Below are 27,522 nucleotides of genomic sequence, written 5' to 3' on the forward strand. Positions count from 1 at the left end.
ATGTAGTGCACAGACTGTGGCTACGTGCCTTGAAGCTTAGTCACAACCAGATAAATGTAAGATCACTTTGCAAGATTATCAATGCACATCACAAAAATAAAAGTTTTTACAAAGCATCATGCAAATAGCATGATCCACATGGATCACAGACATACAAGAAGATACATAGATAACAGGCAATAGAAAATAGGCTCCAATTAGCAAAGAAGCACAATAATTTGTCAAGTTAATCTCAATAACCTACCCGTCACCATCACCACTAATGGATGGTGCAGGAGCAGGGACAGTAACTGTGCCCACATTATCCAGTTTGATCTGAATGGTGGTACTTAAGGGGCTCTTCAGATACCTTCTCTCAATGTTCCGCTCCAAATCAGCCAGCCTGGTTACAGCTATATCTAGGGGGTTGTCACTCTTCCGTGCCAGTGCATGCGCACTGTTTTCTTCTTCACCAGTAAGTTCTCCATCATGCTCCTTGTACAACTTAGTAAATGACTTATGTTCAAAATATACCAAGTCCTCCCTTTCTGACGCAGGCTCTGGACACATCCAACCCTATACATCAAGAGAATAATGTCATTACGGTTTCTTCTGAAAATGTTAGATGGGTGAATTACCTTAAACTCAGCAGCAACCACCAGCAGATCTCAAGGATCTTTACTAAAAGGTTTTACCTTGTATTTCCTAATTCTAGGTTAAAACAAGCACAAAGAAAGGAAAAGCAGTTGGTAAGTCTGTGAAAAATAACATTGGTTACATAAGCAGTAATATTCAGCAAACGATTGCAAAGGTTTAGATTAACATGTTCATTAAAGCTATACACGTACAGAAAGAGAATGTCTTGGGGGCCTGTGAGGCTTTCTCTTGATTCTCTTCTCATGCCATGCAGGTCCTCATACCCACTACTTTCCATTTGGCTGCAAAACTCGGCGTTGCTATTACCCTTGCCCATAAAATGCTTCCTTGTCCTCACCTACAAAGACCACTCATCTCGCAGCCCTCATGTCATAAAAGCGTTCCCCGAAGAAGTCCTTCCCTGAACTCCTTCAGGGTTAGCGCCCCCTCCCCCACAGCCTTTCCCAGGATCCTGCAATGCTCTACAGCCTTGCCATGGATGTACCCTTACAACGGCATGAGGATTTGACTAACATCCTTCTCCCGCTAAATATCAGGAGGGTGGGGGCCATGCTGGCTTTCACTCATTTATTTCCAGCACGGTGGAGGTAAAATAATGGGCACTCAATATATACATATTGATTGAATAAATGAATAATTTTATAACCAAGCTTATTCACACTGATCCTTTGTCCCAAACCAAAGATTGTCAACTTTTAACAAGTCCTCCATCTGTGACATTCAAATCTAACATCACTCTCATATGCCATTCAGACCTCAACTCTGCACTCAGATTCCATGACTTGCTCCTCTCTGACCCAGCAAGTTTTCAGTCCCTGGTCCTTTATCCATCCTCCCACTTCTTAGTGAACTATTCACCTGGGTCCCGTCAGTCAAAATCTCACTCATTTTCTTAAAACAGAACAGTCTCAACTCTACACAGTTTGGACCGATCTCTCCCAAATATCCAGCAGAAACCAGTTCACTCTTTAAAATTCACACATTAACCTGTATTTCTTTATGGTTAGTTACTAGATTCTGCACCCATGTGCCCATATTTTACCTTCCTATTATAAGGCAAGCTTTCTGGGAATTAGAAGTACATTTTGTCCAATTTTGTAGTGTCTATTGTCTGATTAAAAACAAAACAACTCCTGAGCAAAAGTATATTTAAAAAAAAAACAGAAGGAATTCTTTGCAAATTAAATCTCTTTAGAAATTATTGTTTTATTCTCTGTATTAAGAACAAATGGTGCCAGTTGGTGGCGGCGCATGCCTTTAATCTCAGCACTCAGGAGGCAGAGGCAGGCGGATCTCTATGAGATCCAGGAAAGGCTCCAAAGCTACACAGAGAAACCCTGTCTCAAACAAAACAAAGCAAACAAACAAACAAACAAAAAGACCAAATGGCCTCCTTTATCTCAACAGAATATCCATCTAGAAAGAAAGCACAGGAAATCACACACAGTGGAACACAAAACTGAAACAGGAGGATGATTATGAGTTTGTGGGCTGCTGGCAAGCATGAGGAACTGGAAATACTTAGGTTACATATACAGGCGCAGGGACAACTTATATCACAGAAACCTTCCCACATTCTAAAAGGGAAACAAAACAGTTAAATAACAGAAACCTTATAGATATGATACTTCAATTTCTGCAAAGTAACTGTCGAGACAACAACAAAAGAACTAGATTAGAATTAGGAAATCAAAAGCCAGATGGCGGCACTCTGGCCAAAAGGTGCTACTTTAGAAAAGGTCCTTAGTGCCAGTGTCCAAAGGCTCTGCATTTGATTTGTTCGGTTAATACATGTCTGAATGAATATTTAGGTGGTTGCTATAAATCTGTAACATTTAAAACTAGGAAGAAAACTTAATGTTTTGGGTAACAGACTATGATAAAAGTAGCTCTGCATGTCAAAAAATACACTCAAATAAAGCTAATAATAATGTAACAAAGGTAAATGAAAATTTTAGCTTTGACATTTCTGTGATAAATCAGAAAAATACAATATGTGAAAGAGGTTCAGGGAGTTTTGCTCCGGCCCATACTTAGTAAAGCCATGTGATGGTGTGGGTGTTATAGAGTGCCACCGGTTCAGATGTTGGTAATGGACACACAGGGTCGGACAGATGAAGGATCCTATGGATATCTTCATGTACAATTACAGATTCACTATCTGAAAGAGGTTGTAGACCCCCGTACTTTTCAGAAAACATCAGGAATTTGGGAGCCACTTCACAGGGCTCATGGCTCACCAAAGAGAAAACACAAACAGAGACACAGAGCTGTCCCCAGCCAGTGGGGAACAAGAGGACTTTAGCATATACTCGACGACCGAGACGAGGGGCCGATTTTCCTACAATATACAAAGAAAACACCAACATTCTTAGCAATATGAAAATGCAAATGAGTAGATCTAATAGATCAACAGCACGAGTTTAATGTGCTTTCATAATGGCAAGCTCCTCAGGCTAAAAGTATTTTCTTTTTAAGAAAAAACATGATTAAGTCTTCTACAGCTAGTAAAACATCTTATTATTTTTACTTTTTTTTTAAATCACTTAAAGACAACTGAAGACTAATAAAATGATAATTCACTTCTCAGAATAATACAGCACAAATCACAAACAGCTTACCAACAGGGTGCTGAGACCCTCCACTCAGACACAAACTCCACGTCTGTTAGCTGCTGAGAACACTAGCAAGAGCACTGAAGCCCGAGATGCGGTGGGACCAAGGGAGCCAGTGTGGCTGTTCAGACCACACTCTAATCTATGAATACTTGACATGCTTTCCCAACTGCTGGTCAGTGAGCGTTAGCAAATTAGATGGACTACGTTGAAGGAAAGTTAAAACCATGTAACCCAACAAGTAGTAACAAGTGACCATGACAGAGGGCAAAATCAGAGCATGGAAAGCAGATGCACTGTGTGAGAAAGCATGCCAACCATTCAGGAGAAAACCCTTTCACATTTCCTATGGGCCTACAGCCTGATAATTGGTCTTCATGCTAAAGATATTGTGTCACCAAGACAATTTAAATTACACTCATTATTCTTAATTTAAGGAGGCAGTGAAATGCATAAACCAAGAGATCCAACAAACATCTTAAAAATCATAGCACTAAATGGAATAATTTTCATTTCTCCAGAAAATTATCATGTATGGAAGAGTTCCTTTGCTAAAGATGCCAGATAAATGAGGTGTGTGGACAGTTTACAGGCTAGGGGGAGGAGATATACATACAGTTTTAGGCACAATAGTTTAGGAAGTAATAAATTTTGCTTTCTAATGTTAGTAATATGTTTGTGGCAAAAAGGGACATATTAGCTCTGGAAAATGATGGTTTTTGGAGACCTTCAAAACTAATTATGAAGCAAATTTTAAATTATTGGACAGGATAGGATTATGTAATAGGTTTTCCTTCTGAATAAAACATAAATATCAAGTGCAATGATTTAAGAGAGCCCAGTTTTCTAAGGCTCTGAAGCTTCCTCTGCTTAGTCAAACTCATCAGCACAACTGCACCACTTGCCCTCTTCCTAAGCCTAAGCATCTTGTGTAGTACGTAAGACCTTCCTTCTGCCTCTCTGGCAGAAATCAGCTCTGACCATTGCCTGGGACATGTCACACCCATCAGATGTATGTGCTTCACGGATCCTAATATGCCTGTATTGTCCTTCCAATTTAGACTATACATGGTAAAAGTCTGACATACAACAGTTAAAAATAAGAGAGTTCTTGGTCTTCTATGAAACATTACAGTAGGACTTTGTTAAGATTTATAGAGAAAACTGTACTTATCATGGTGAAAACAAAAATTTGCTTGAGGTAAAGAACTCCATACCAGAAATGATTTCTGTGAATACCATTAAGGAGGCAGCAAGATGTAAACAAACAAAAAACAAAAAAACACACACATAGGCTACACAGTCAAACAGGCTTGGCTTGCACACATTCTTTGCCACTTAAATGATGACTGGCAGGTTATTTATATTGTTCCCTTACCTGTAAGACAGGAGAGATTAACTCAGGACTGTTTTGAGAATTAAATGAAATAATGTGAAAACATTTAGTACAATGACTAGATTATACAAGGCCTATCATAAAAATTACCTTCCACTATCCTAAAAGCAGACTGGATGCCAAGCCAGCTTTACCTTCACTTGCAAACTTGCTGATGCAACCCTCCTCTCCAGATCCTCGACTTGCTGGAGGATGCTCAGGTCCAGTTCCATCGCTTGCTCTTCTACTGACCAGTTTTCCACGATATCTCGAGTTACCTGATTTTCTTCATTTTCATTGAATTCAATAATAGCAACTACATTTGAAAAGAAAGTACTTTTTAAAACTATTTCATTTCTAACCCCTGCATGATGACTTCTTCTTCTAAATGAGTAAAATAGGGACACTATGCACATCAAAATTTTTAACATATATACATGTATAAGCACATGCAGTCCATTGCTGAATAAGAAATTGTCTAAGACACACAAAACAATATGTGTATAGGTACTAAAAATGACAGAAAGTAATACAATTTGAGAAAAGCCATTAGTCACTGTTAAGCAACATTTAAAATAATAAAGTGCATGTGTGCTGGAGAGATGGCTCAGCGGCTAAAAGCATGTACTGTTCATCCAAAAGACTCAAGTCTGATTCCCAGCACACACATTATGTGGTGCACAACCAACTGTAATTCAACCTCCAGGAGGATCCAATACCTCTGGCTTATGCATACACATTCATAATTAAAAATAATAAGAATAATTGGAAAATAAATAAAAGTAATAAAGAATACATATTAAAATGTTTTAGGGTAAAAGAACAAATTCTGGGGGCTGGAGAAATGGCTCAGTGGTTAAGAGCACTAGCTGCTCTTCCAGAGAACCTGGATTCAATTGCCAGCATCCATACAGCAGCTCACAATTGTCTGTAACTCCAGTTCCAGAGGATCCGACACCATCACACAGATAAATGTGCACATAAAACAAAAAGATACAAACAAAAAGGCTGTGAGTTTTAATATGAAGAATGAATTTTCACACTAAGTAAGAGGGCACACACCATCCTTATTCTTGACGCAGGCTTGAGTGATGTAGTCCAAGTGCTTGTGTATCTGCTTCTGTAACGCCTTTTCCCTCATCCCTCGCAGGTGCAGCACTTTGAGCAGTGTCTTCAGGTCCTCGGGGTCAATAATTCTCCACCAACCAAACTGCATTTCTAAGTCAAGACAAATTATGTGCATAGTTTATATTATTTTGAGTAGGAAATAACGGCACAGACCAAATCTCAAGAGTTGTTAGCCACACAGAACTCCCTTAGAGATACATCGACAAGAGAGAAACTGCCACCATGAAATGCAGTAAGTACTGCGAGCTACCGCTTTCTACCTACCTTCTGGGATAGGTCTGGGACTTGGGAAATCGGCTGGCTTTGCTACTTCAACAGCTGCTGCCTGAGCTGTGGAGGCCTTTTCCGGGGGAGGGACTGGAGATTCACTTTTACTTGAAGCAACACTGGAGGTCAAGAATGAACTGGCATTTCCTTCGGGCAGTGCCAACCCTGACCCCAGACCAGGCAAAGGTGATGTGAAGGGGACACTGGAAGTGAGTACACCAGCAGGCCACCCACAGAACTGAAGTCCCATCATAGACACGCCGCTTTTCACCTGTAAAACAAAACATGTTCAATTCAGATAGGGGTTCAGAGGGTAAAGGCCCTTGAGTTCATTCCCGGAGACTCCCATGATAGATGGGAAGAGCCATGCAAGTTGCCCTTGATCTCCATATACTTAATGTAATAACAACATTTACGAAACAAAGCAATACCCATGAGTCTAAAGAGTTGGGAGAATGTTTAGAAACTGAAATTATTTTTCAAATTCTAAAACAATATCCATTTACCAGAGAAAAACTAAATTCATTAGCCACAATGTTGCCTTTCGTGTTATTTGTCCCCCAGGGTAATTACATGCTAGTTATACTACAACTGTAACAAATGAAAATTAAGGCCAACTTAGACCCAGGTTAGAAGCAGGAGTGCTAATGAAGCTTGGTGACCGACATTCTAACTGCTTTGCTTTTCAGACTGTGTTAGGATACTTTAACTCTGACTGAAGCTCTCCATGAAGATCAGCAGAGGTTAAATAAAGTACTGTCACAATGTGTTTTGTGAGCATTACTAACCTGAAGAGGCGATAAAGCAAATGGATTCAGTCCAGCAGAGTTCTGAACAGAGGCTGATCCGAGAAGCGGAGCAGGAGCAGGTGATGGCGACTTGGATGGTGGCTGTGACTGAGGAGTCACCAACGCAGTGGACACGTCGGCATGGGTCAAGGAAGTGTCATCACAAGGTGTTCTTGGCAAAAGGCTAAACCACTGTCTGTTCTTTTCAGTCAGTGTTCTGAGCAGCTGGTCATTGGGGAGAGGGCTGTACAACTTCCCACAACCACCTGAGCCAGTGCTAAACAGACCCAAGTCTGTCTTCTCCATGCTGCTCTGCCCTGCTGCCGAGGGAACGCTCCCCAGGGAATGCTTCCCACCGTTCTGATGGGACAACGTGCACCCGTTCGTGCTAACATTCGTTTTTTGGGGGGTCATAACATCCGACTCTGGAGGCATTTTAGCTACTTCCAAAAGCTTGCTTAACTTGGAGAAAGAGCCAGGTTTCTGAAGAAAGAGATTTGTGTTATCTTTCTCTTTGAGGTCATCCTGCTGCTCACAGTGATCTGGAATGGAACAGTTTAAAGTGTCCGCAGGAGTCTCAAATACTTCTTCTTTGACCTGGAGACTTTCTGCCTTTTTAAGCTTTTCTTTTTCTTTCGCAATTTCTTCTAGGCCTAAAAAAGTGAAAGATGCTATTAAATTAAGTTATTATACATGTCAAACCATTACTGAAGTTAAATTTTATTATTCACCAAATTATACACATATACATCAAACTTCTCCACCATCTTATATTCCCCATGTTTTCTTTTTTATGGATTTTTTTCAGTCATTAATTAAATATAGGGTCTGTGGAGATGGCTCAGTGGCTAACAATGCTCACTGTGCGAGCCTGAGGACCAGAGTTTGAGCCCCCGCACCCACATAAACAGCAGGCATGTATGACTATGCATGCCTGGAACTCAGGAGTTGGAGGAGAGTCCACGTGCCAGCCAGGCTAGCGGAAACAGTGGCCTTCTGCAGCCAGGGATCCCATCTCAAGGCAATAAAGTAGAGTGGTAAAGAAGACATGCTATGTCCTCCTCTGGCCTCCTCATGCATGGCGCAGACACACACAACACACAAGCCTGCCCCCCAAAACACACACACACAATTTAAAATGTACAGTTATTAATAACAAAACCTACACAGTAAAAACTACTAGATCAGCCGGACGGTGGTGGCGCACGCCTTTAATCCCAGCACTCGGGAGGCAGAGCCATGTGGATCTCTGTGAGTTCAAGTCCAGCCTGGGCTACCAAGTGAGTTCCAGGAAAGGTACAAAGCTACACAGAGAAACCCTGTCTCGGGGGGGGGGGGGGGCGACAAAAAACCCACTAGATCTGTATAACACTTTCGGGAGTTCTCCATGTACCCCTCAGTCTACATAATATAAAAAAAGGGAGTCTAGTCTAGTCTACCTACTCAAATAAACTGAGACTATATATAAAATGTCAACAAATATACAACTACATCATAGATTCTAATATCTACATGATACTGAATGGATGACATCATGACTAATCTGCTGAGAGACAGCAGTAGAGCGTAATTATCTACTATTAACAATAAATGATATGTGTTCTCACTTGTGGATTTTTATTTCTGATCTATTTCCTTGGGTAAATTCCTTAAAACAAGCAACTAAAGATACATACTTTTTAAGAGTTCTTGAAATATACTGTCAAACTGTCCTCTATAAAGTTTGGGTCAAATTTAGGACCAAATACACTCACCCCAGAAGCACATAAGGATGGCTATTTTCCTACATCTTCAACAAAATTGGATGCTATCATTTTTTTTTTGTCTTTGCCAATGACCAGCAGGTAAAAAAGTAAATTGGATCACATCTGATCATTAGCGGACTAAATATCCTTTTGTGGTTCACTATTTATTTCTCCTATTAATGAATTTTAAGAACTCTTAAAATGATAACTCTACTACTTTATTCTGTCTGAAATGTAGCAGACTTTCTGGTTAACATATTCAGTCATGAAGGAGCAGAGTAAGCCCATCCTGCCTATTCTTCCATCTTTACTTCTGCTCAAGACTAACCCTGTTTAATCAGATTTATATATGTATAACTTCCTCCCAGGAGTTATATATACACACACACACACACACACACACACCCTACCTAGCTTCTGGCAGTCACCATTTTTTTCATAGTATTTATTTCCCACTTGAATAGCTTCTTTGAAGATGTATCTGTTTATGTCCTTTGTTCCGGTTTTATGGTGTGTGTTTGTAACTTATGGTTTGGCGTACTGCATAAATAGAATCCTGTACACCCTTCTGCAATATAGGAGAAGATCCCAGTTCCTTACTAAGGTCTCAGCACTCTACAAGATCTGACAGACCCTCTATAGGCTCTGCCCTGTTGGCCCTGGAACCCATCGCTGTTCCTATCTCCTGCTTCTGCTTCTCAGATGTGTGAGGACTTTTCCTCAGGGCCTCTGCGCTTGCTGCTCTGCAGGATCTGTTCACTGCTTCTTAGCCTTCATGTCTCAGGTTAAATATTTTCTCAGAGTTGTCTCTTTCATCCTATGTGCAATAGGTTTCTCCCCACTCATCTTGGAATATCATTCTGTATTACTTCCTTTACAGAGTCCACCACTGAACGAAGCAATCGATTTTAAATTCTCTCTTCTATGATAATGGAATTCCACTCAATAAGCTCTCCTAAACATGGTGGCTGCTATAAAACAGAGGACACAGTCAGAGCCGGAGATAGTGACAAACCCTACTGTGGCATGCACACGGTCCACAGGTTCAGTGGTGGAAGGGTGCATCTGATTCTCCCTGAAGCTCCACTGTGAGAGCTTCTCATGGCAAAACACATCACGGGACTTCATTCTGACCACATACGTTCTTTCTTTCTGTTTTTTAAGATGCTGAGAGTTCACATAAAGTTTTCATTTAAGAATGGTGGTTCTATTACTAAAACAAAAGCATAAAAGCAAATGCTTTGTTTACAATTTCTACTGTCTTCTACATGGTTAACCAACTGACTGCAGCAGTAACTTTTTCTATAGGAAAGCAGATCTCCCTCCTTCGTAAAAGGGTCTTGCTATGATAGAGCCCAAGGTGGTCTCAAACCCAGCACCTCTCACATGATGGAATTACAGAAATGAGCCCAGTGCCTGGCTATGGATTGTTCCTCATGTAACTCTGTGCCTCCTCCAGAACCTATACATTAAGAGGACACATGCTGACAGAAGTTCTGTATTCTGTATCCCACCCTGGGATTCACAAGTGCTGATACAATCCTTCCGTCCTATCAGAATTCTGACATTTAGTAACACTCAGCTATGGAGTTCTGAGACGCTAGACTCAACAGCTTTACTGAACACAGAAGTTTAAGATGTATCATACAGTTAACGGAACGGAGGTTTAAAGATGAAATATCAAAAACCGGTGGAGACAAGAAAGAAGAAGTTAAAAGGGTTTAGGTGCTCACAAATTTCAAATATAAACAACATTTTAAATAGAAACGAAGATTTTCGGAAGAATCTCAGAGTTAATACTCTGCAGTTCTGTCAGGACAGTGCTTGCTGTGAAAGGGAGAGCATAAGCCACGGGTCTAGAAGTCTGACAGTGGGAGAAGACACATGTGCATCAAAGTCACAAGGGGACAGCGAGGACACCGTCCACAGTGCAGAGTCACAAGGGGACAGTGAGGACACCGTCCACAGTGCAGAGTCACAAGGGGACAGCGAGGACACTGTCCACAGTGCAGAGTCACAAGGGGACAGTGAGGACACTGTCCACAGTGCAGCAGAGTCACAAGGGGACAGTGAGGACACTGTCCACAGTGCAGCAGAGTCACAAGGGGACAGCGAGGACACTGTCCACAGTGCAGAGTCACAAGGGGACAGCGAGGACACCGTCCACAGTGCAGCAGAGTCACAAGGGGACAGTGAGGACACCGTCCACAGTGCAGAGTCACAAGGGGACGGTGAAGACACTGTCCACAGTGCAGCAGAGTCACAAGGGGACAGCGAGGACACTGTCCACAGTGCAGCAGAGTCACAAGGGGACAGTGAGGACACTGTCCACAGTGCAACAGAGTCACAAGGGGACAGCGAAGACATCATCCACAGTGCAGAGTCACAAGGGTACAGTGAGGACACCACCCACAGTGCAGCAGAGTCACAAGGGGACAGTGAGGACACTGTCCACAGTACAGCAGAGTCACAAGGGGACAGCGAGGACATCATCCACAGTGCAGAGTCACAAGGGGACAGTGAGGACACTGTCCACAGTGCAGAGTCACAAGGGAACAGTGAGGACACCACCCACAGTGCAGAGTCACAAGGGGACAGCGAGGACACTGTCCACAGTGCAGTAGAGTCACAAGGGGACAGTGAAGACACCGTCCACAGTGCAGAGTCACAAGGGGACAGACAGTGAGGACACTGTCCACAGTGCAGTAGAGTCACAAGGGGACAGTGAAGACACCATCCACAGTGCAGCAGAGTCACAAGGGGACAGTGAGGACACTGTCCACAGTGCAGCAGAGTCACAAGGGGACAGCGAGGACACCGTCCACAGTGCAGAGTCACAAGGGGACAGCGAGGATACTGTCCACAGTGCAGAGTCACAAGGGGACAGTGAGGACACCGTCCACAGTGCAGAGTCACAAGGGGACAGCGAGGACACCGTCCACAGTGCAGAGTCACAAGGGGACAGTGAGGACACCGTCCACAGTGCAGAGTCACAAGGGGACAGCGAGGACACCGTCCACAGTGCGGCAGAGTCACAAGGGGACAGCGAGGACACCGTCCACAGTGCAGAGTCACAAGGGGACAGTGAGGACACTGTCCACAGTGCAGCAGAGTCACAAGGGGACAGTGAGGACACTGCCCACAGTGCAGAGTCACAAGGGGACAGTGAGGACACTGTCCACAGTGCAGCAGTCACAAGGGGACAGTGAGGACACTGCCCACAGTGCAGAGTCACAAGGGGACAGCGAGGACACTGTCCACAGTGCAGCAGAGTCACAAGGGGACAGCGAGGACACCGTCCACAGTGCAGAGTCACAAGGGGACAGTGAGGACACCGTCCACAGTACAGAGTCACAAGGGGACAGCGAGGACACTGTCCACAGTGCAGAGTCACAAGGGGACAGCGAGGACACTGTCCACAGTGCAGCAGAGTCACAAGGGGACAGCGAGGACACCGTCCACAGTGCAGAGTCACAAGGGGACAGTGAGGACACTGTCCACAGTGCAGAGTCACAAGGGGACAGTGAGGACACTGTCCACAGTGCATAGTCACAAGGGGACAGCGAGGACACTGTTCACAGTGCAGAGTCACAAGGGGACAGCGAGGACACCGTCCACAGTGCAGAGTCACAAGGGGACAGTGAGGACACTGTCCACAGTGCAGAGTCACAGGGGACAGTGAGGACACCGTCCACAGTGCAGAGTCACAAGGGGACAGCGAGGACACTGTCCACAGTGCAGCAGAGTCACAAGGGGACAGTGAGGACACTGTCCACAGTGCAGCAGAGTCACAAGGAGACAGCGAGGACACCGTCCACAGTGCAGAGTCACAAGGGGACAGCGAGGACACCGTCCACAGTGCAGAGTCACAAGGGGACAGCGAGGACACTGTCCACAGTGCAGCAGAGTCACAAGGGGACAGCGAGGACACTGTCCACAGTGCAGCAGAGTCACAAGGGGACAGTGAGGACACTGTCCACAGTGCAGCAGAGTCACAAGGGGACAGCGAGGACACCGTCCACAGTGCAGAGTCACAAGGGGGCAGTGAGGACACTGTCCACAGTGCAGAGTCACAAGGGGACAGCGAGGACACCGTCCACAGTGCAGAGTCACAAGGGGACAGCGAGGACACCGTCCACAGTGCAGAAGAGTCACAAGGGGACAGCGAGGACACCGTCCACAGTGCAGAAGAGTCACAAGGGGACAGCGGGGACAGCGAGGACACCGTCCACAGTGCAGAGTCACAAGGGGACAGCGAGGACACTGTCCACAGTGCAGCAGAGTCACAAGGGGACAGCGAGGACACTGTCCACAGTGCAGCAGAGTCACAAGGGGACAGTGAGGACACTGTCCACAGTGCAGCAGACTAACATGAGACGGCAGCAGCAGAAAAGCCGTAGGCATGAAGGAAGCACTCATCAGTACAGAGGCTCTAACGGAATGGGAACTGAATATTCCCTATGACCAGTAATAAAGCACGCTTGACCATGAAAGGACACAAGACATGACACTAGCAATAAGCTTAAAAAAAAAAGTAATCCTAGCCAGGCAGTGGGGATGCATGACTTTAATTCCAGCACCCAGGAGGCAGAAGCAGGCGGATCTCGTGAGTTCGAGACCAGCCTGGTCTACAGAGTGAGTTCCAGGACAGGCAGAACTGTTTCACAGAGAAACGCTGTCTCGAAAAAACAAAACAAAACGAACAAACAAACATATATTTATATTAGTATCCTGGTGGGTGGCGGTGGCACACTCCTTTAATCCCAGCACTCAGAAGAAAGAGGCAGGTAGATTTCTGTGAGTTTGAGGCTAGCCTGGTCTACAGAACAAGTTCCAGGACAGCCAGGGCTACACAGAGAAACCCTGTCTAGAAAAACAAAACCAAAAAGAAACAACAAGAAATACAATATCCCATTTAGGAGATTAGTAGTTCTTACCTTCACCACTTTCCATGCCTTCTACAAAAATCCCTCCACACTGAGGAAGAATCCAGTATCTGCGTCGGTAACGATCCTGACCAAACATCATCGAGCGTAATGAGTGAGAAGCATCAAAGAGCTTTCGCCTGTACTGGCTCTGTTGCTGTTAAAAAGCCATCCATATAGTTACATCACAGCCATAAGTGCCTTAAAAGTTACCAAAGATATTCTGCGTCATCATGCTGCACAGCAAAAGGACTAATGTTACACACCCAGTACAATTCCAGTCACACTGATGACAGAAATGACTTTAAGGGTGATTTCAAAACAAATGAGGATAATAAGAAAGATCTTGGATTCAAGCAAGGGCTTAAAAGTAAGTTTTATTTTACCAGGATCTTCTTAAACACATAAAAACACGATTGTATATGCCATCAAATACATTACTAAGCCAAAACAAATTAGCTAACTTCAGTACACTGCCAATACTTCTGTATATAGTTTGCTTAGCTTTATACACATTTGATGCCTTGTCCCCGCACGCCTAAATGCTGACCTACAGCTAGGGACTGACAGAGTAATATACAGGCATCTCATAGTCCTTAAGAACTAATTTTTCTGCCATGAATCTGAAGGAGAGTAGGGATAGGACTAAGAGAGGGCTTGGAGAGAGGAAAGGGAAGGAAGAAATATTGTAATTATATTATAATCTAACAAAATACCTTAATGTTTATTACAAAAAAGACTCATCTTAAATTTTACTAATGATACTGAATGCAGAATATAAATTTTAATGATAAATACAATAAGTATATACAGGTTATAAGTCTAAAGTGAGTATAATAAATAAATGCACAAGTGTAAAATGAAATATGAATATTCAAACTACTTCTATGAACTCATAGAAATTTTTTGGGTAGTAAGTTCCAAGAGATTATATTTTACTGATACACTAATTTAAAGGTACAACTGAGGAATTTTTTGGGTAGTAAGTTCCAAGAGATTATATTTTACTGATACACTAATTTAAAGGTACAACTGAGGAGTCTAGAACTCTTTCTGCATAGATTTGGTTAAGAACAATGCGTCAGAGGCTTCTAACCCTAGCATTCAGCTCGTGAAGTTTAACTGAGTGTTTCTGGAGTTCTTCTGTTTAATTGCTTCTAGAAGCTTGCTGTTCCTTAGCAGTGAGAAAGAGCAATCCCAGACAACACGGATTTGGGATGCGGCCCCCACAGTGGAGACACGGTGGAACGTGCTTACTTTGCTCAGTTTTTCAATCTGCTTTTCTAGCTCCTCAACGCTTGCTGTTTGGTCACCTTCATCCTAAATGTGACAAAACATAGGATCAATTATCCACCTGAAAGTTTCATCCGTTAATCATCAGATACTGCAAGAGTACACACACACACACACACACACGCATGCACGCACGCACGCACGCACGCACGCACGCACGCACACGCACACTTTTATTTGTATATAAGGTATATAAAGTAGTAAAAGTGGCGTGGGGGGGGGTCTCTCCAAGGGTCCCTTCAGAGGCTATTTTGTTTGCTTGTCTTGTGTCAGTGCAGAGGCTTTACCACACTACATAAGTAGTCGAACACTGAGCTGTACCCTCAAACCCACTTTTTAAGGGTCTTGCTTAAAGTGAGGGCCTTGTACATAGCACATGAGCATTCAATCACAGAGCTACATCCTTAGCCTTTCAATTCACTTTTGATATTCCCTCTGGGCATTTTTTTCTGACATTTCCATCCAGTAAGAAGCATTTTTTTTTCACAAGTCACAAGCACTTACTCATAAACATCAGAAAAGAGACGCACCTAGTACACAGAAGCACAAGGAGGAAAGACTTCCATATCTTATCACCACTTATTATTTATGCACTTCTTATCCAAAGTCAGGGGACAGAGTTATTTTGGCTTTTATGTAGACTGTTTGAGCTAAAAGTAACATGAATTCTAACTGGGATTAAATAAACCTCAAAAAGACAATAGGCCTCCAAACCCTTAAATCCTGACTCTCAACTAGATACTTAAATACTGATGTAAGTGATCTTTTGATAAGCAGGACAAAATGTTTTCAGAATTCACTAAAGCAAGAATTACTTTCCAATCAACAGATAATTAGAATAAGGTAACAAAGTAGTAATGCATCAGCCAAATCAAGCGAAGGTAATCCCTCCACTTGTCTTGTGCCGCAGGATTGTCCTAGTGCTGGGTGAAAACAAGGCAAGTACCCTACAACTGCGGTACACCCAACCTACAAAACGTAATTTTTAATACTTCTCTCAGGATGAGAGAAGTGACAGTCTACGAAGTTTTAGTTAATGGAGTTTTGGTTAATCATAATTTTAGTCGGGTGGTGGTGGCGGCGGCGCACGTCTTTAATCCCATCACTTGGGATGCAGAAGCAGGTGGATCCCTGTGAGTTTGAGGCCAGCCTAGTCTACAAGTGAGTTCTGGGACAGCCAGGACTACAGAGAAAACCTTGTCTTGAAAAACTCCAAAACAAAAACCAAAGCAAACAAACAAAACCCTGTAATTGTAAGGAACGTCAAAGACCTTGGCAGGTCCGAGAGGAAGACGACAACAAAAAGAGCGTACACATGATCAAACCTGAAGACAGAGTTTCCCACTGTCTTCATCCTCACCACGGTTCTCACTGCTTCTTAACCCAAGATGCCTTCGTGCTAAGCATCTACTGCTCAACACAACCTCATGTACATCACCTAATGAGGGCACAGCTCAGCTAAGTCTCAACACAGGTCCAACAATTAGAAGGGTTATGTGTACAAGGATAAGAGTGGGAACAAAAGGGAATTGACGACACAAAGGGTCTGACTTAGTTGAGGGCAGCATCTTCTAATTGAAGGGATCACGTGGGCCTTAATGGAAAAACTCCCAGTAATTAATCCTTCAAGGACTATAACTATTGTCCTGACACACTTCCTAGAATTTAAGCAAGAAGCTGAGATTGCTCTTAGATATCATCAGATATCCAGTGAATTATTGACTAGTCAACATTCAATATATGTCTACCAGGTCTTTAGCATGATAAAGACTCCCTCCAATCATTTCAAGGGGAAAAATATGCACACATGTATATAACAACAATTAATGAGAAAAGAAGTTATAAATAAGAAAGCAAGAGGGGTACATGGGAGGCTTTGGAGGGAGGAAAAGAAAGGGGGAAAGGATGATATAATATCAAAAAAATAATAGTGATGTAAAAAATAAAAATAAATGTGGCAGAAAAAAACCGCTAAAGAAAGGCTGTACACTGCAGCCTAGGCTGGGCTGGAACTCTCTGGAGCCTAAGCCGCCGCCGCCCTTGACCTCACAGACACGCTCTCATCTTGGCCTCCAGGTGCAGGGCGCCAGCCACCCCACTGCAAGTTCTTTTTTAAATGGGGCCTTGGTGTGCAGCCTGGCCTAGCTCTGGACTGCTTATTCTCCTCCTCTTAGTCTCCCAAGGGCAGTAGTACAGGCATCTGTCACTCCATCCAGTGAAAGGAAACATAATTAGGCTTTAGGACCCCAAGTATTTATTATTTTTTAAGGTTTTACACCATTTTCTCATGTTAATAATAAGACACATAATCTTACTATGATTGCTCATACTGTGGCTATGTTAAATGACGCGCTCTCTAAAACACGTAAAATGTTAATTTAACATGTTAATTAGCATGTTAAAAACATGTTAATTTTCAAGGGTTTGTGTATAAAGAATAAAATCTACGGCTCTTAATTATGATTAAAAAGGAAGTCAGAGACTGGTTAGGGTGGTACCCAGCTATAACCTTCAATCTTTTGAAGATTTAATTTTTTTCTAATCTTTCAAACTTTGCACACTTAAAAGCGGAGACCAGAAGGGTCATGAACTCAAGGGCAGTCAAGGTTCGCCTGGCCTACATGAGCAGACTATCTTCCCTTCCCCTACCAAAAGCAAAGTGAGTCAAATAATTTCTCTAAATCAGTCCTATCTAGTGGGACATTACTCGGCAGAATACACTGAAATTCCAAAGTGGAGCTATAAATTTGTGTCAACAATTAAGCCAATTTATAATATTAAATACTTAAACAAGACACCAATTCTGTAGAAAGGTGACTGATTTTAGTTAGAAAAGTTTAACTCTTGCTATGGAAATAGCTCTACTTTCCAAATGAAACACATTGCTGATGAATGGGTCTCTGATTCTCAAATTATATACTTCTTCCATGGCCTGTGACAAGATGAATGTTTATGACCCAGGGCTTTCTTTTAAAAAGTACATTGTATCAGGACAGGGCCACACACGAGCCATCCCATGCTAGTCAGAAGTCCCAGGCAAGAGGGCCTCTTGAACCCAAGTTTGAAGCCAGTAGAGGTAACATAAAAGCTTGGAGGAAGTACAGCACTATGGAACAATTTCTTTCTGCAACAAATCTCAGTGTCATCTCCTTTCCAGGGCTGCAACACCAAAACAAAGTTCAACAGTGGGACCATATGGATAAAAATCCCTGCAGAGCAAAGAAAGGATGGATTAGAGAGACAGCCCTGTGCATTTCATAAAGAAGTGATGCCCAAACACGTAAGAAACTCAGCATCATAGTAGCTGCCCCAGACACTGTTTTCGGATTTTCCCCATGCTAACATCTGCCCAACAAGTCGTTCTTAGCTAGTGGGTGCAGAAAGCTCTTGTGAGAGTTTGTTCCTCCAAACGTCTAAATGTCCTTTATGGGCATGTGATGTACACTGCAAATATCCTCCCTCTCATGTCAATTAACATTCTATCTTAAAAAAAAAAAAAAGCAACCAAACTTCCTCACTAATGGCGAGGACTCTCAGTGCTGCATCAATCTTAAAGCAGCCAAAAGCTAGTGTTGAAGAAATACAGCATTTTCACTAAACCTGACAAAACCTTTGAGGCACGAGTGGTGAGCAAGTGTATGTAACAGAATATATCTGGTACCAGAGAGAATGTCTGAGAATCATATCTGCAGAGCTCTGGAGAGAATTCCAAGGATGATGACGGTCATGTGTCAATTAACAGGGACATTCAGAGCAATATATTGTTAGTGATTTCATTACTTGACATCACAGAGGACACTGACACAAAACAAGATGGCAACCATGTCAGTGGGTGACCACTGTCATACCCTGTTTAGTACAACGTCTGCACACACGAAGCAAATCTAACTACTTTACTTCAGTCCAAGTTTCTTTCCCTGCTCAGGCACGCCACTGTGTGTTTCCTAATTATCACACAACACGTTAAGAGACAAACACCACGCTACCTTCAGGCTGGGAGCACAGCACAGGCAAGCCTGGCAGGGGCAGGGGAGGAGGAAGAAAAGGAAGGGGAAGGAGGAAGAAATGTTCAGATGAAAAGACTGGAGCAAGCCAACGCCACAAACTGAACTGAAATCGTAGCCCCCTGGCTTTAATGCCGGGTTGACTTTTGGCAGGTTGCACAGCTCTTGTCAGATCTTACACATGAACCTGAAATTGGTTACCTCATCTTCGCAGGTATCGGTCTTCTTCCCTTTTTTGTCATCTTTATCTTCTTCATCTTCATCATCCTCATCAGCTTGGTCCTCACTGTCATCATCATCATCATCATCATAGTCACTGTCTCCTCCCTTCCTTCTCCGCTTGCGTCCTGGAGTGGGTGTGCCCAAGGGATGCTGCTCTTCTCCAAGATCAATGCCTCCTGAAGTGTCTCTCTTGCCTGTTTTCTTAGCATGAATTATCCTAAGCCTTTAGACATTAAAAGAAAGACACAGAATAAAAAGCTACTCTTGTCACTGTTAAAATTGTAATTTGTATTAGCATAATGCTAGGCTTTCTTTTTCCCGCTTTCTAGCAGTGCAGAGGATTCAACAGTGTTTGTTCCCTAGGTAATTATCTACCACTGAGCCACATTCTCCCACCCAGGACTTGGCATCAGAAGCTGAGTCTTCTTTTGTAGCTCAGGCTGGCCTAAAAACTTGTGATCCTCCTGTCTTTGCCTCCTACATGCTGGGATTACAGGTGTGCACCACCGTATCCAGATCATAATGTGAGTCTTCAGCAGGAATATCTTACACTCACGTAGTAAACAATATATCAATGGCAGTAAAAAATTCAATTAGGGAAATTTAAGACATATGTTTCTACAGTTACAGAATAAAGTTCTATGAATTATCTTTTGGTAATTTGAACATATTAGACAAAAAAACCCATAAAAGCCGAGATGAATAATTCCAACAATGGTCAAATGATATTTCCTGATTTCTATACTGTGTGCCTGACTAAATTTCAATTCAAATTACTGCAAAGAAACTAATTGTTTAACATTTTTGTTGTTTTGTTTTTCAAGACAGGGTTTCTCTGTGTAGTTTTTGGTGCCTGTCCTGGATCTCGCTCTGTAGACCAGACTGGCCTCGAACTCACAGAGATCCACCTGGCTCTGCCTCCTGAGTGCTGTGATTAAAGGCGTGTGCCACCACCGCCCAGCTGTTTAACATTTTTAATTAAATGTATTCATTTTATATTTTATGTGTTTAACATGTGTGTATGTGCACCATGTGAGTGCCTGGTGCCCACAGAGGTCAGAAGAGGGCATCAGGTCTCCTGAAACTGAATTTACAACGGTTGTGAACCGTCATGTAGGTACTTGGGAATTGAACCCAGGTCCTCTGCAGGTGCGATAAGCATTGAGCCATCTCTCCAGCCCAGAAACTTCTTTTTGTTTATTTATTTATTTCAATTAGGAAAAGGCTATCAGTATGTAACTCTGGTCTTCAACTCTAGATTTTCCTGCCTCAGCTTCTCAAATGCTGAGACTACAGGTATGGGTCATATGCTTCGAGAACCATCTACCCTGTTAGCATAGCAGTTGAATAACTATAGTTACTTATTTCCCAGAAGGAAGACAACTAAATTCTACGGTTGAATAATTTTCATTAGATTTTGTAGAAGCAGATTTAAATTTTAAACAGTCATTAAGAGAAAGGATAGTCTGAGATAGACATCAGGTAGGACAAAAGCAATCCGGCAGCAGCAACAAGAGCAGAAGACATGGTTGCCTGACTTCATCGAAAGAAGAAAGGGAAAATGTCTCTTTTAAATATGAAGCATGAGTTCAATGAATATAATTCTACTTTTCCTGTCTGCTATAGACTCTGACCCAAAGTTTTATTAATTTTAGATTTCATCATTCATTTCAGACTGCAGATTAAGCAGTATCTTTCCTGTAGAAAGAGTAAAGTTTAAACTCTGTCTTTACAGCTCACATGCCTTATTGGAGACTTGAACAAAAGGAAGACAACACATTAGATTAATAAAATAGGACTTACTTGCGGAGTTTACCTTCCACTACCCATTTATCTCTCCTCAAGTTTGACATATACTCAATGTTCTTGTCAATCTCACTGCCAATACAAAAATAAATTAAAAGATAGAATCCATTTCTGCAATGCGTCCATTTAGTATGTAACATCATATATTTTAGTAGGTAAAATGATACAAACAACCTCATTTCAGAACTACACATGGCTTTAGACATGGACATTTACTTTAAGAAGCAATAATTTCTTCACTGGATACAATGTTACTATTAAGAAAGTTACTTTGTTTCTACTTTAATGAAGAGAGCTATAATATACTCTCACAATATGGTTATAAAAATAGCATTGTGATGTGGTTGGCATATATTTAGGGAGTGATCATTTCCAAATTCAACTGGGAAATTAGGACGTAGGTGGATATTTACATAAGTATATATACATACTTAATGTGCAGATAACATTTCCGTGCATGTATACATGTCAACATGGAAACTAAAAATGTTGTGGTGTTTGCTGGAGGTAATAAAATAGTGGTTCCTTTATTCTTCCAAAACAGAAAACATTAGTGTTCTCTGTGTATTGAGTTTACACGTGTATACATATATTTTAAAGAGCCACTCAGCATTACTATTTGTCATCCTGCTTATGCATAATAAAATAATTCCCTCATTCAAAACTTAAGTATTATTACATTTTTGGAGAAGTTCAAAAAGAATACAAAAAATAAATAATAACAATCATATTAATATATCATAGCTAAGATAGGTACAGAAGATTTAATTTGCCCACCAATGGTAGAAATAAATTCATAAATCCTTTTTTCTAAAGAGGTAAAAGACTGAAAGTATCACAAGTCAATTTTGGACAAATTAAGAACAAGCAAAGGATGAACAGTGAACCTGAAATGCTAGAATACTAGCTAACTCTTTTGTTCATAATAAATACTAGAGTGCCAGACAGACTTGGAATCTTAAACAAGATTAAGTACTTTTGAAAAAAAGAATAAACTACTTCATTGACAAACTAGTAATCTAAGGCTATATTAGCATACAATGAAATAAATGGCTGGATCATTTTATGAATTTCTAGGGGAAATCAGGTCCTCAAAGATGTCCAGGAAAGAGAAATTCTGGATTACTATGATGTTTCTGAATTCTAGCACTGTAGCAAACAATAAAGATCTCCACTACATGAAGAATTAGCAAAATAATTAAATAACACAGGTAACAAAGACTATAGATTACATACATACAGAAAAATCGTTATTTTCAATAGAACACATAGAAACACAACTGGAATAGTATTGGTGATCTCTAAACTGTGGTTTACAATTTTGATTTTCTTCTTGGTGCTAGTCTGTAACTTCCAAATTGTTCTATGAGCCATCTGCACGGCCCTGATTAGACACATTCAAACAGGAGAAGGGACTCACCTCACCACACTCTTGCTACACGCCAGCTCATTAACGAGGAAGGCGAGCACTGAGGCTTTCTGTGCTGGAGTGTGAGCCTGAAAAGCTTTAGTCTTCAGGCTCTCAGTCAGCTCTGTCTGTCCACAGTGGGCTTCCATGAAAATCTGCAAAACCTCGGACACATTGTCTCGATTCACACCAACATTCAGCAAATGTTCTCCAAGAGCAGTTTTGGCCTATAAAGTTGGCATTTTTATCAGTGCTTATCATATTCATGCATTCAAAAATAAGGATAAAATATTGGCTTATATGCTCTAGATATTACTAATAAGGACTTTATTTTTCACAGAATTGGAACGGAGATAAACAAAACAGCATGACAAACAGATACTTGAGTGTCCCCTTATTAAACCGTTACTGAACTGAAGTTGGGAGAAGGGTCTGACTATTGGCAGAAGGCAGATTTAAGTAGTCAATCAAGTATTCTTTATTTGTAAAGACATTTTGTATCTAATGGCAGAAGAAGGATGATCAAAAGCACTATGACTATTTTCTATCTTTATTTATATCATGTTTTATAGGTCAGGTTAGTGAGTAGGCACACAGAGAAAAAAATCATTGCATTTGGAAGCTTATCTTTCTACAGTATTATCTAGAGAAAAGACACCTTGAAAGTGTACCTGAGTAAGAAGAAAGGCAAATGTAAACCAATGGAATACCCACTGACCAATACAGAGTCAACACTGTGACCTATACATGATTCATTAGCCTGTTGTTCACAATTAACAAAGGAGAGCTTCTGAATAAGCACACAAGTTCTAAATCCTTGAGAAATTATGCATTCTGTTTTTGATAGATACCACTGGCATATTTCCTAAAATAGACTTGGACTTTGCTTACAGCTAGAGCAACAAAGAATAACCAAGAGACTGGCCCATATTCCTCAGTCTAGCAAGATTCTTCTGCATCTGCCCCAATTGTAACCTAGTATAAATCAACATTTAACTCCAAGAGACATATGTGAGCAATGCATTTAAGAGAAATCTACACAGTCTTCTGCTAGCATGGAAAAGTTAACCAGCAATGCACAGAGAGGACAAACTCAAAGTAATGGGTTAGATTTTGGGTTTTTTTACCTTGTATCCTGTAATTAGACCTGGATCACACACAGCAGCTGAGAGGAGTCTCACAAGCAAGTCTTGTACTTCACCCATGCTGTCCCCTACATTTAGCAATCCCTCTTGAAGAACACTGAGGTTTGGAACATCAATATTCACATCAAAGCCCAAAACTTTACCAAAGTTTCGTAAGAACTGCACCACCATGAGACAGTCTGAAAATGTGGTTCCAGAGAGGACAAGTCCTGGGATTCGAGGCCACTCTGGCAAGGGCTGCAAACAAAACACAAGGAAAATTAAAACAGCTTTAAAAGTTAAATTGGGATGGTATTCGTGTATGCAGGGTTATGTATGTATTTACATGTATGTACACATGTCGACACTGAGTGCCTTCCTCAATTGCTTATTAAACATTTATTTGTTGACTTATCTATGTGTTAGTGTTGTATGCATGCGGGTATGTTCTGCAACAGTGTGGCTGTGGAGGTCACGGAACAACCTGCAGGAGCAGGTGATCTCCTTCTATCATATGGGCTCTGGAACATCAAATTCAGGTTGTCAGGCTGGATAGCAAACACTTTACTGCTCCAGCAATGCTACCAGGCAGCCCCCCACCCCCATTTAGTTAGGCACTTTATTTTTTAAAACAGAGCCTCTCACCAGATCCCTCAGGGCTCATCAATCTGGCTAGACTGGTTAGCCAGAGAATTTCTTCCCCCTCTGTTCTGGGTTTCAGACACACGTGGCCACGCCTGTGCCTGGCTTTTGATGTGGGTGCTGGGAATGCCAACACAGGTTCTGATGCTCGTGTGGCCGGCACTTCACTGACGAGGCATCTCTCCAGTCTCAGAACCATGGTTTTTCTATCACCTAAAGTAACTTAAGCTGCTATGTTTCTTTCTCTTGTATTGGAGGATAGGTTTCCTGTAAACGTTTCTGCAGCTCCGTGGTACTAAGTGTCTGAAAGTAATCGCCTGTAAATTTGGGTTGAGCTCAATATGAATTCAAATTTCTGACAGCAAAAACCTGAATTTAAATTCTTCTTGTACATTGAAAAAATAAGGTTATATAATTTGGGGCAAAATTAAATAATCTGAGTACTCATTTCAGCCACATTTGGTGGTCCATGCCTAAAATCCCAGTACCCAATAGGTGAAGTATTGAAGACTTCAAGGCCAGCCTTGATACAGAGTAAGTACAACACCAGCCTGAGCTACATGAGATCCTGTCTCAAAAAACAAAAAACAAACAAACAAAAAAAACCGGCCAACCAAGCAAATCAAAATAAATAAGCATTTCCGAAGTACTACATAATTAGTAAGATGTGCACTGAGTTTTTCTAACGATTCAGATGGCTGAAACTCACACTGTTTAATGGCTGCTCAGAACTATGCTGTGAGTATGTGCCCTGGGCATTCTGGTTGGAAGGGTGTACCATCTACAGCTAACGGCTGCAGGAAGTCCCTGGTCCACATTACCAGAACTCAGGACGCTGGCTGCAATGCACCTCTAGGGCTGTAGGTTTCCCTGTGTTAGTGAAGCATCAATGAGTTTTAGAATTAAAATTAGAGCAAAATCCTTTGCCACTTCTCAAATACGCACACATGGTAACACTTTAATAATAATTAAGCTACATTAAGTTTATCATAGACATTAAAAATTCAGTCAATAGGTAATTTAAGCTAGGAGCATTGTGCCCATGTTTGATTTCTTTAAATAGTAATTTAAATTTTATGAGGAAAAGTGATTTATAAATATTACCTGAATAAGCCCTTTGCTCTGCACTTACTTAGGTAACTCACTGAAGAATTTCTTTTTAATATTGTTTGACAACATTGAACTATGAATAATAGCTAATGCTCTATTTGAAAGCCAGTTAATTTTGAGGCTTCCTTTTTCCTGAACCATATCAGATATACACAATTCTGTATAACTTTAAAAATGTATAAAACAGAGCTAAAAAAAAAGTGTGCCTTAAAATAAATACACATTTGACAATTCACATGATTTAAATGAAAATAAATGATGAAAGATAGCCAGGTAGTGGTGGCGCACGCCTTTAATCCCAGCACTCAGAAGGCAGAGGCAGGCGGATCTCTGTGAGTTTGAAGCCAAGTTCTGAGGCAGCCAAGGCTGTTACACAGAGAAATCCTGTCTTGAAGAAAAAAAAAAGATGCAAGATAAAGTCCACTTAGAATTTAAAAGTCTTCTCACTATAAGTTAATTAACTGTGTTCGCTAACTTACAGGAAAAACCTCATTCTGCTTAGGAAAATGTAAACGTCCAACCAAATAAAACCGATAAGTATACATTAATTTTTATCTTAAAGCAGTTATGCTAAGTAAAATAAATTGAATGGTAATATAATGCAGCCCCTACTGAGGCACTAAATGCTTGTGTTAAGCACACTACTGGAGGGGGTTGTACAAACCAGGGCAATGATACATAACAGATGGATATGGCAGCAGCATACATACAGCTGGGATAGGTATATTACGGGGTAGCTAGAGAAATTGTATGCATTGTTACTATCATTTTCTACAAGCACCATACTCTTAGCTATATTCAAAATCAAGCTTATTTCTCCTCCAAAATATAGCACAGCATGTTGTTTCCCAGGTTATTCTGATCTTTCTAAATAGCTACTCTCATGTACTGTGGCAACACTGCATTTGCCTCTGAGACTGGAAGAGAAAACCCGAGGTTCCGTGGCTGGACACAATTTCTTGGATTTCAAGACGATGAGGAGCATGGCCTCTAACATCAGACAAATCGGCTTCAATACACAGGTGTTCGTCAGCTGTTGTGATCAGGAACCAGTTTCTTCTTCTGTCTCAGTTTTTACATCAATAAATGGAGACACATAAATACTAGCACCATGGGACTTCACTGAGGACTAGATCAAAACATGTAACTCAAGGAATTCATATAGGCACTCAGCGCAGGACCAGGCATGCAGTGGACACCTTCAGTTAAGGTTGGCTAGCGCACTGGAGGAACTGTTCACAGATAAACCTCATTTACTTAAATATCTATCAGGTGTGAAGAGATGTCAAGCCTTTCTTGCCTCGAGTACAAGAGAGTCCCAGAGACACAGCTGCTTCTCTGATCTTTCCCTGAAAACTTCAGACAGGTCCACAGTGATGCAATGACCACGGGGACCGCCCACGGACAAGGCAGGCTAAACTAACCGAGGCTTGGACACCTGGGGTGCTTCTAGAAAAGGAACAGCTCACGCGTCATAATCACCTTTTGGTCTGCTAAGCACATGTCTTCCTTCGGCTTCTTTAGTTCCTTTGCCATTTCTAATTCCAACCTCCGCTGCTCGAGCTTTCGCTCCTTATTCAGTCTTTTCTCATCACGTTTCTCCTGTTTCAATCGCTCTTTCTCCTTAAAGAGAAGATCATGCACATGAATGCTTAATCCTGACAAGTGGGTGAAAATTAATGGATGTATTTCCAAAGTGATCAAATGATTATTATTTCAATGAACAAAATCATCTTTAAGAAGTCTAGGAATAAGTTTAGAATTGCATAGAAACAAGCACTTATTTTGATGTTTGAATTTCTTAACAAGTGTGTGTGTGGGTATGAGTGCATGTGAGTGCAGTGCTCACGGAGGTCACAAGCTTCAGGTCCCCTGGGCCTCACTTGTGGGCACTTAGGAGCGGCCTGACATGAGTGCTGGGAATTGAACCTGGGTCCTCTGCAAGAGTCCTACACATTCTAAACTACTAAGCCACTTCTTCAACAGTGTCAGCTACTGGATTTTAAAATAACTTTATCATTTTATATATCTTTACTACATAACAAAAAAAAACCCTTTTAAATCTTAGGAATATATACACTTAATATTAGAGTCAGTGAAGACTTCTACTATCCAAAATTTGTTTGATCCTTTGTTTAGATGAAAATTAAGTATTACTTAAGGCACATGGGTAACCAAGTATCTCTAGAGCTAAGATAACTGGTATCAACACAGATATATGTATGGTTGCAGGATGTAACGTTTACCTTAAGAAATGGACCAAAAGCCAGGAGGTGGTAGCCCACACCTTTAATCCCAACACCCTGGAAAGCAGAGGCAGGGTGAGTTTGAGGCCAGCCTGGTCTACACAGTGAGTTCCAGGACAGACAGGGCTACACAGAGAACAGAACAAAACAAAACAAAACAAAACAAAACAAAACAAAACAAAAGGCTG

The 27,522-nt window shown here is 41.6% G+C and overlaps 1 protein-coding gene across 11 annotated transcripts in view; it reads right to left on the reverse strand.

Annotated features, from left to right (window-relative positions):
• Baz2b (bromodomain adjacent to zinc finger domain 2B) overlaps positions 1-27,522 on the reverse strand; it is a 329,610-nt gene that overhangs the window by 10,511 nt on the left and 291,577 nt on the right. For 6 of the 11 annotated variants that reach the window (XM_059260517.1, XM_059260519.1, XM_059260511.1 and 3 more), the window contains 12 exons: positions 26,571-26,711; positions 23,340-23,594; positions 22,225-22,439; positions 20,802-20,876; positions 18,978-19,221; positions 14,737-14,799; positions 13,492-13,636; positions 6,810-7,462; positions 6,019-6,292; positions 5,689-5,844; positions 4,782-4,942; positions 245-555 (listed from right to left, as the gene is read on the reverse strand). In XM_059260517.1, the coding sequence (XP_059116500.1) occupies positions 245-555; positions 4,782-4,942; positions 5,689-5,844; positions 6,019-6,292; positions 6,810-7,462; positions 13,492-13,636; positions 14,737-14,799; positions 18,978-19,221; positions 20,802-20,876; positions 22,225-22,439; positions 23,340-23,594; positions 26,571-26,711 (2,693 nt within the window). The remainder of the gene's footprint in view (positions 1-244; positions 556-4,781; positions 4,943-5,688; positions 5,845-6,018; positions 6,293-6,809; positions 7,463-13,491; positions 13,637-14,736; positions 14,800-18,977; positions 19,222-20,801; positions 20,877-22,224; positions 22,440-23,339; positions 23,595-26,570; positions 26,712-27,522) is intronic. The other 5 variants (XM_059260516.1, XM_059260515.1, XM_059260514.1 and 2 more) reach the window with 1 other exon arrangement.

The sequence above is a fragment of the Peromyscus eremicus genome, chromosome 4, assembly GCF_949786415.1.
Source record: "Peromyscus eremicus chromosome 4, PerEre_H2_v1, whole genome shotgun sequence".
Classification (NCBI taxonomy): domain Eukaryota; kingdom Metazoa; phylum Chordata; class Mammalia; order Rodentia; family Cricetidae; genus Peromyscus; species Peromyscus eremicus.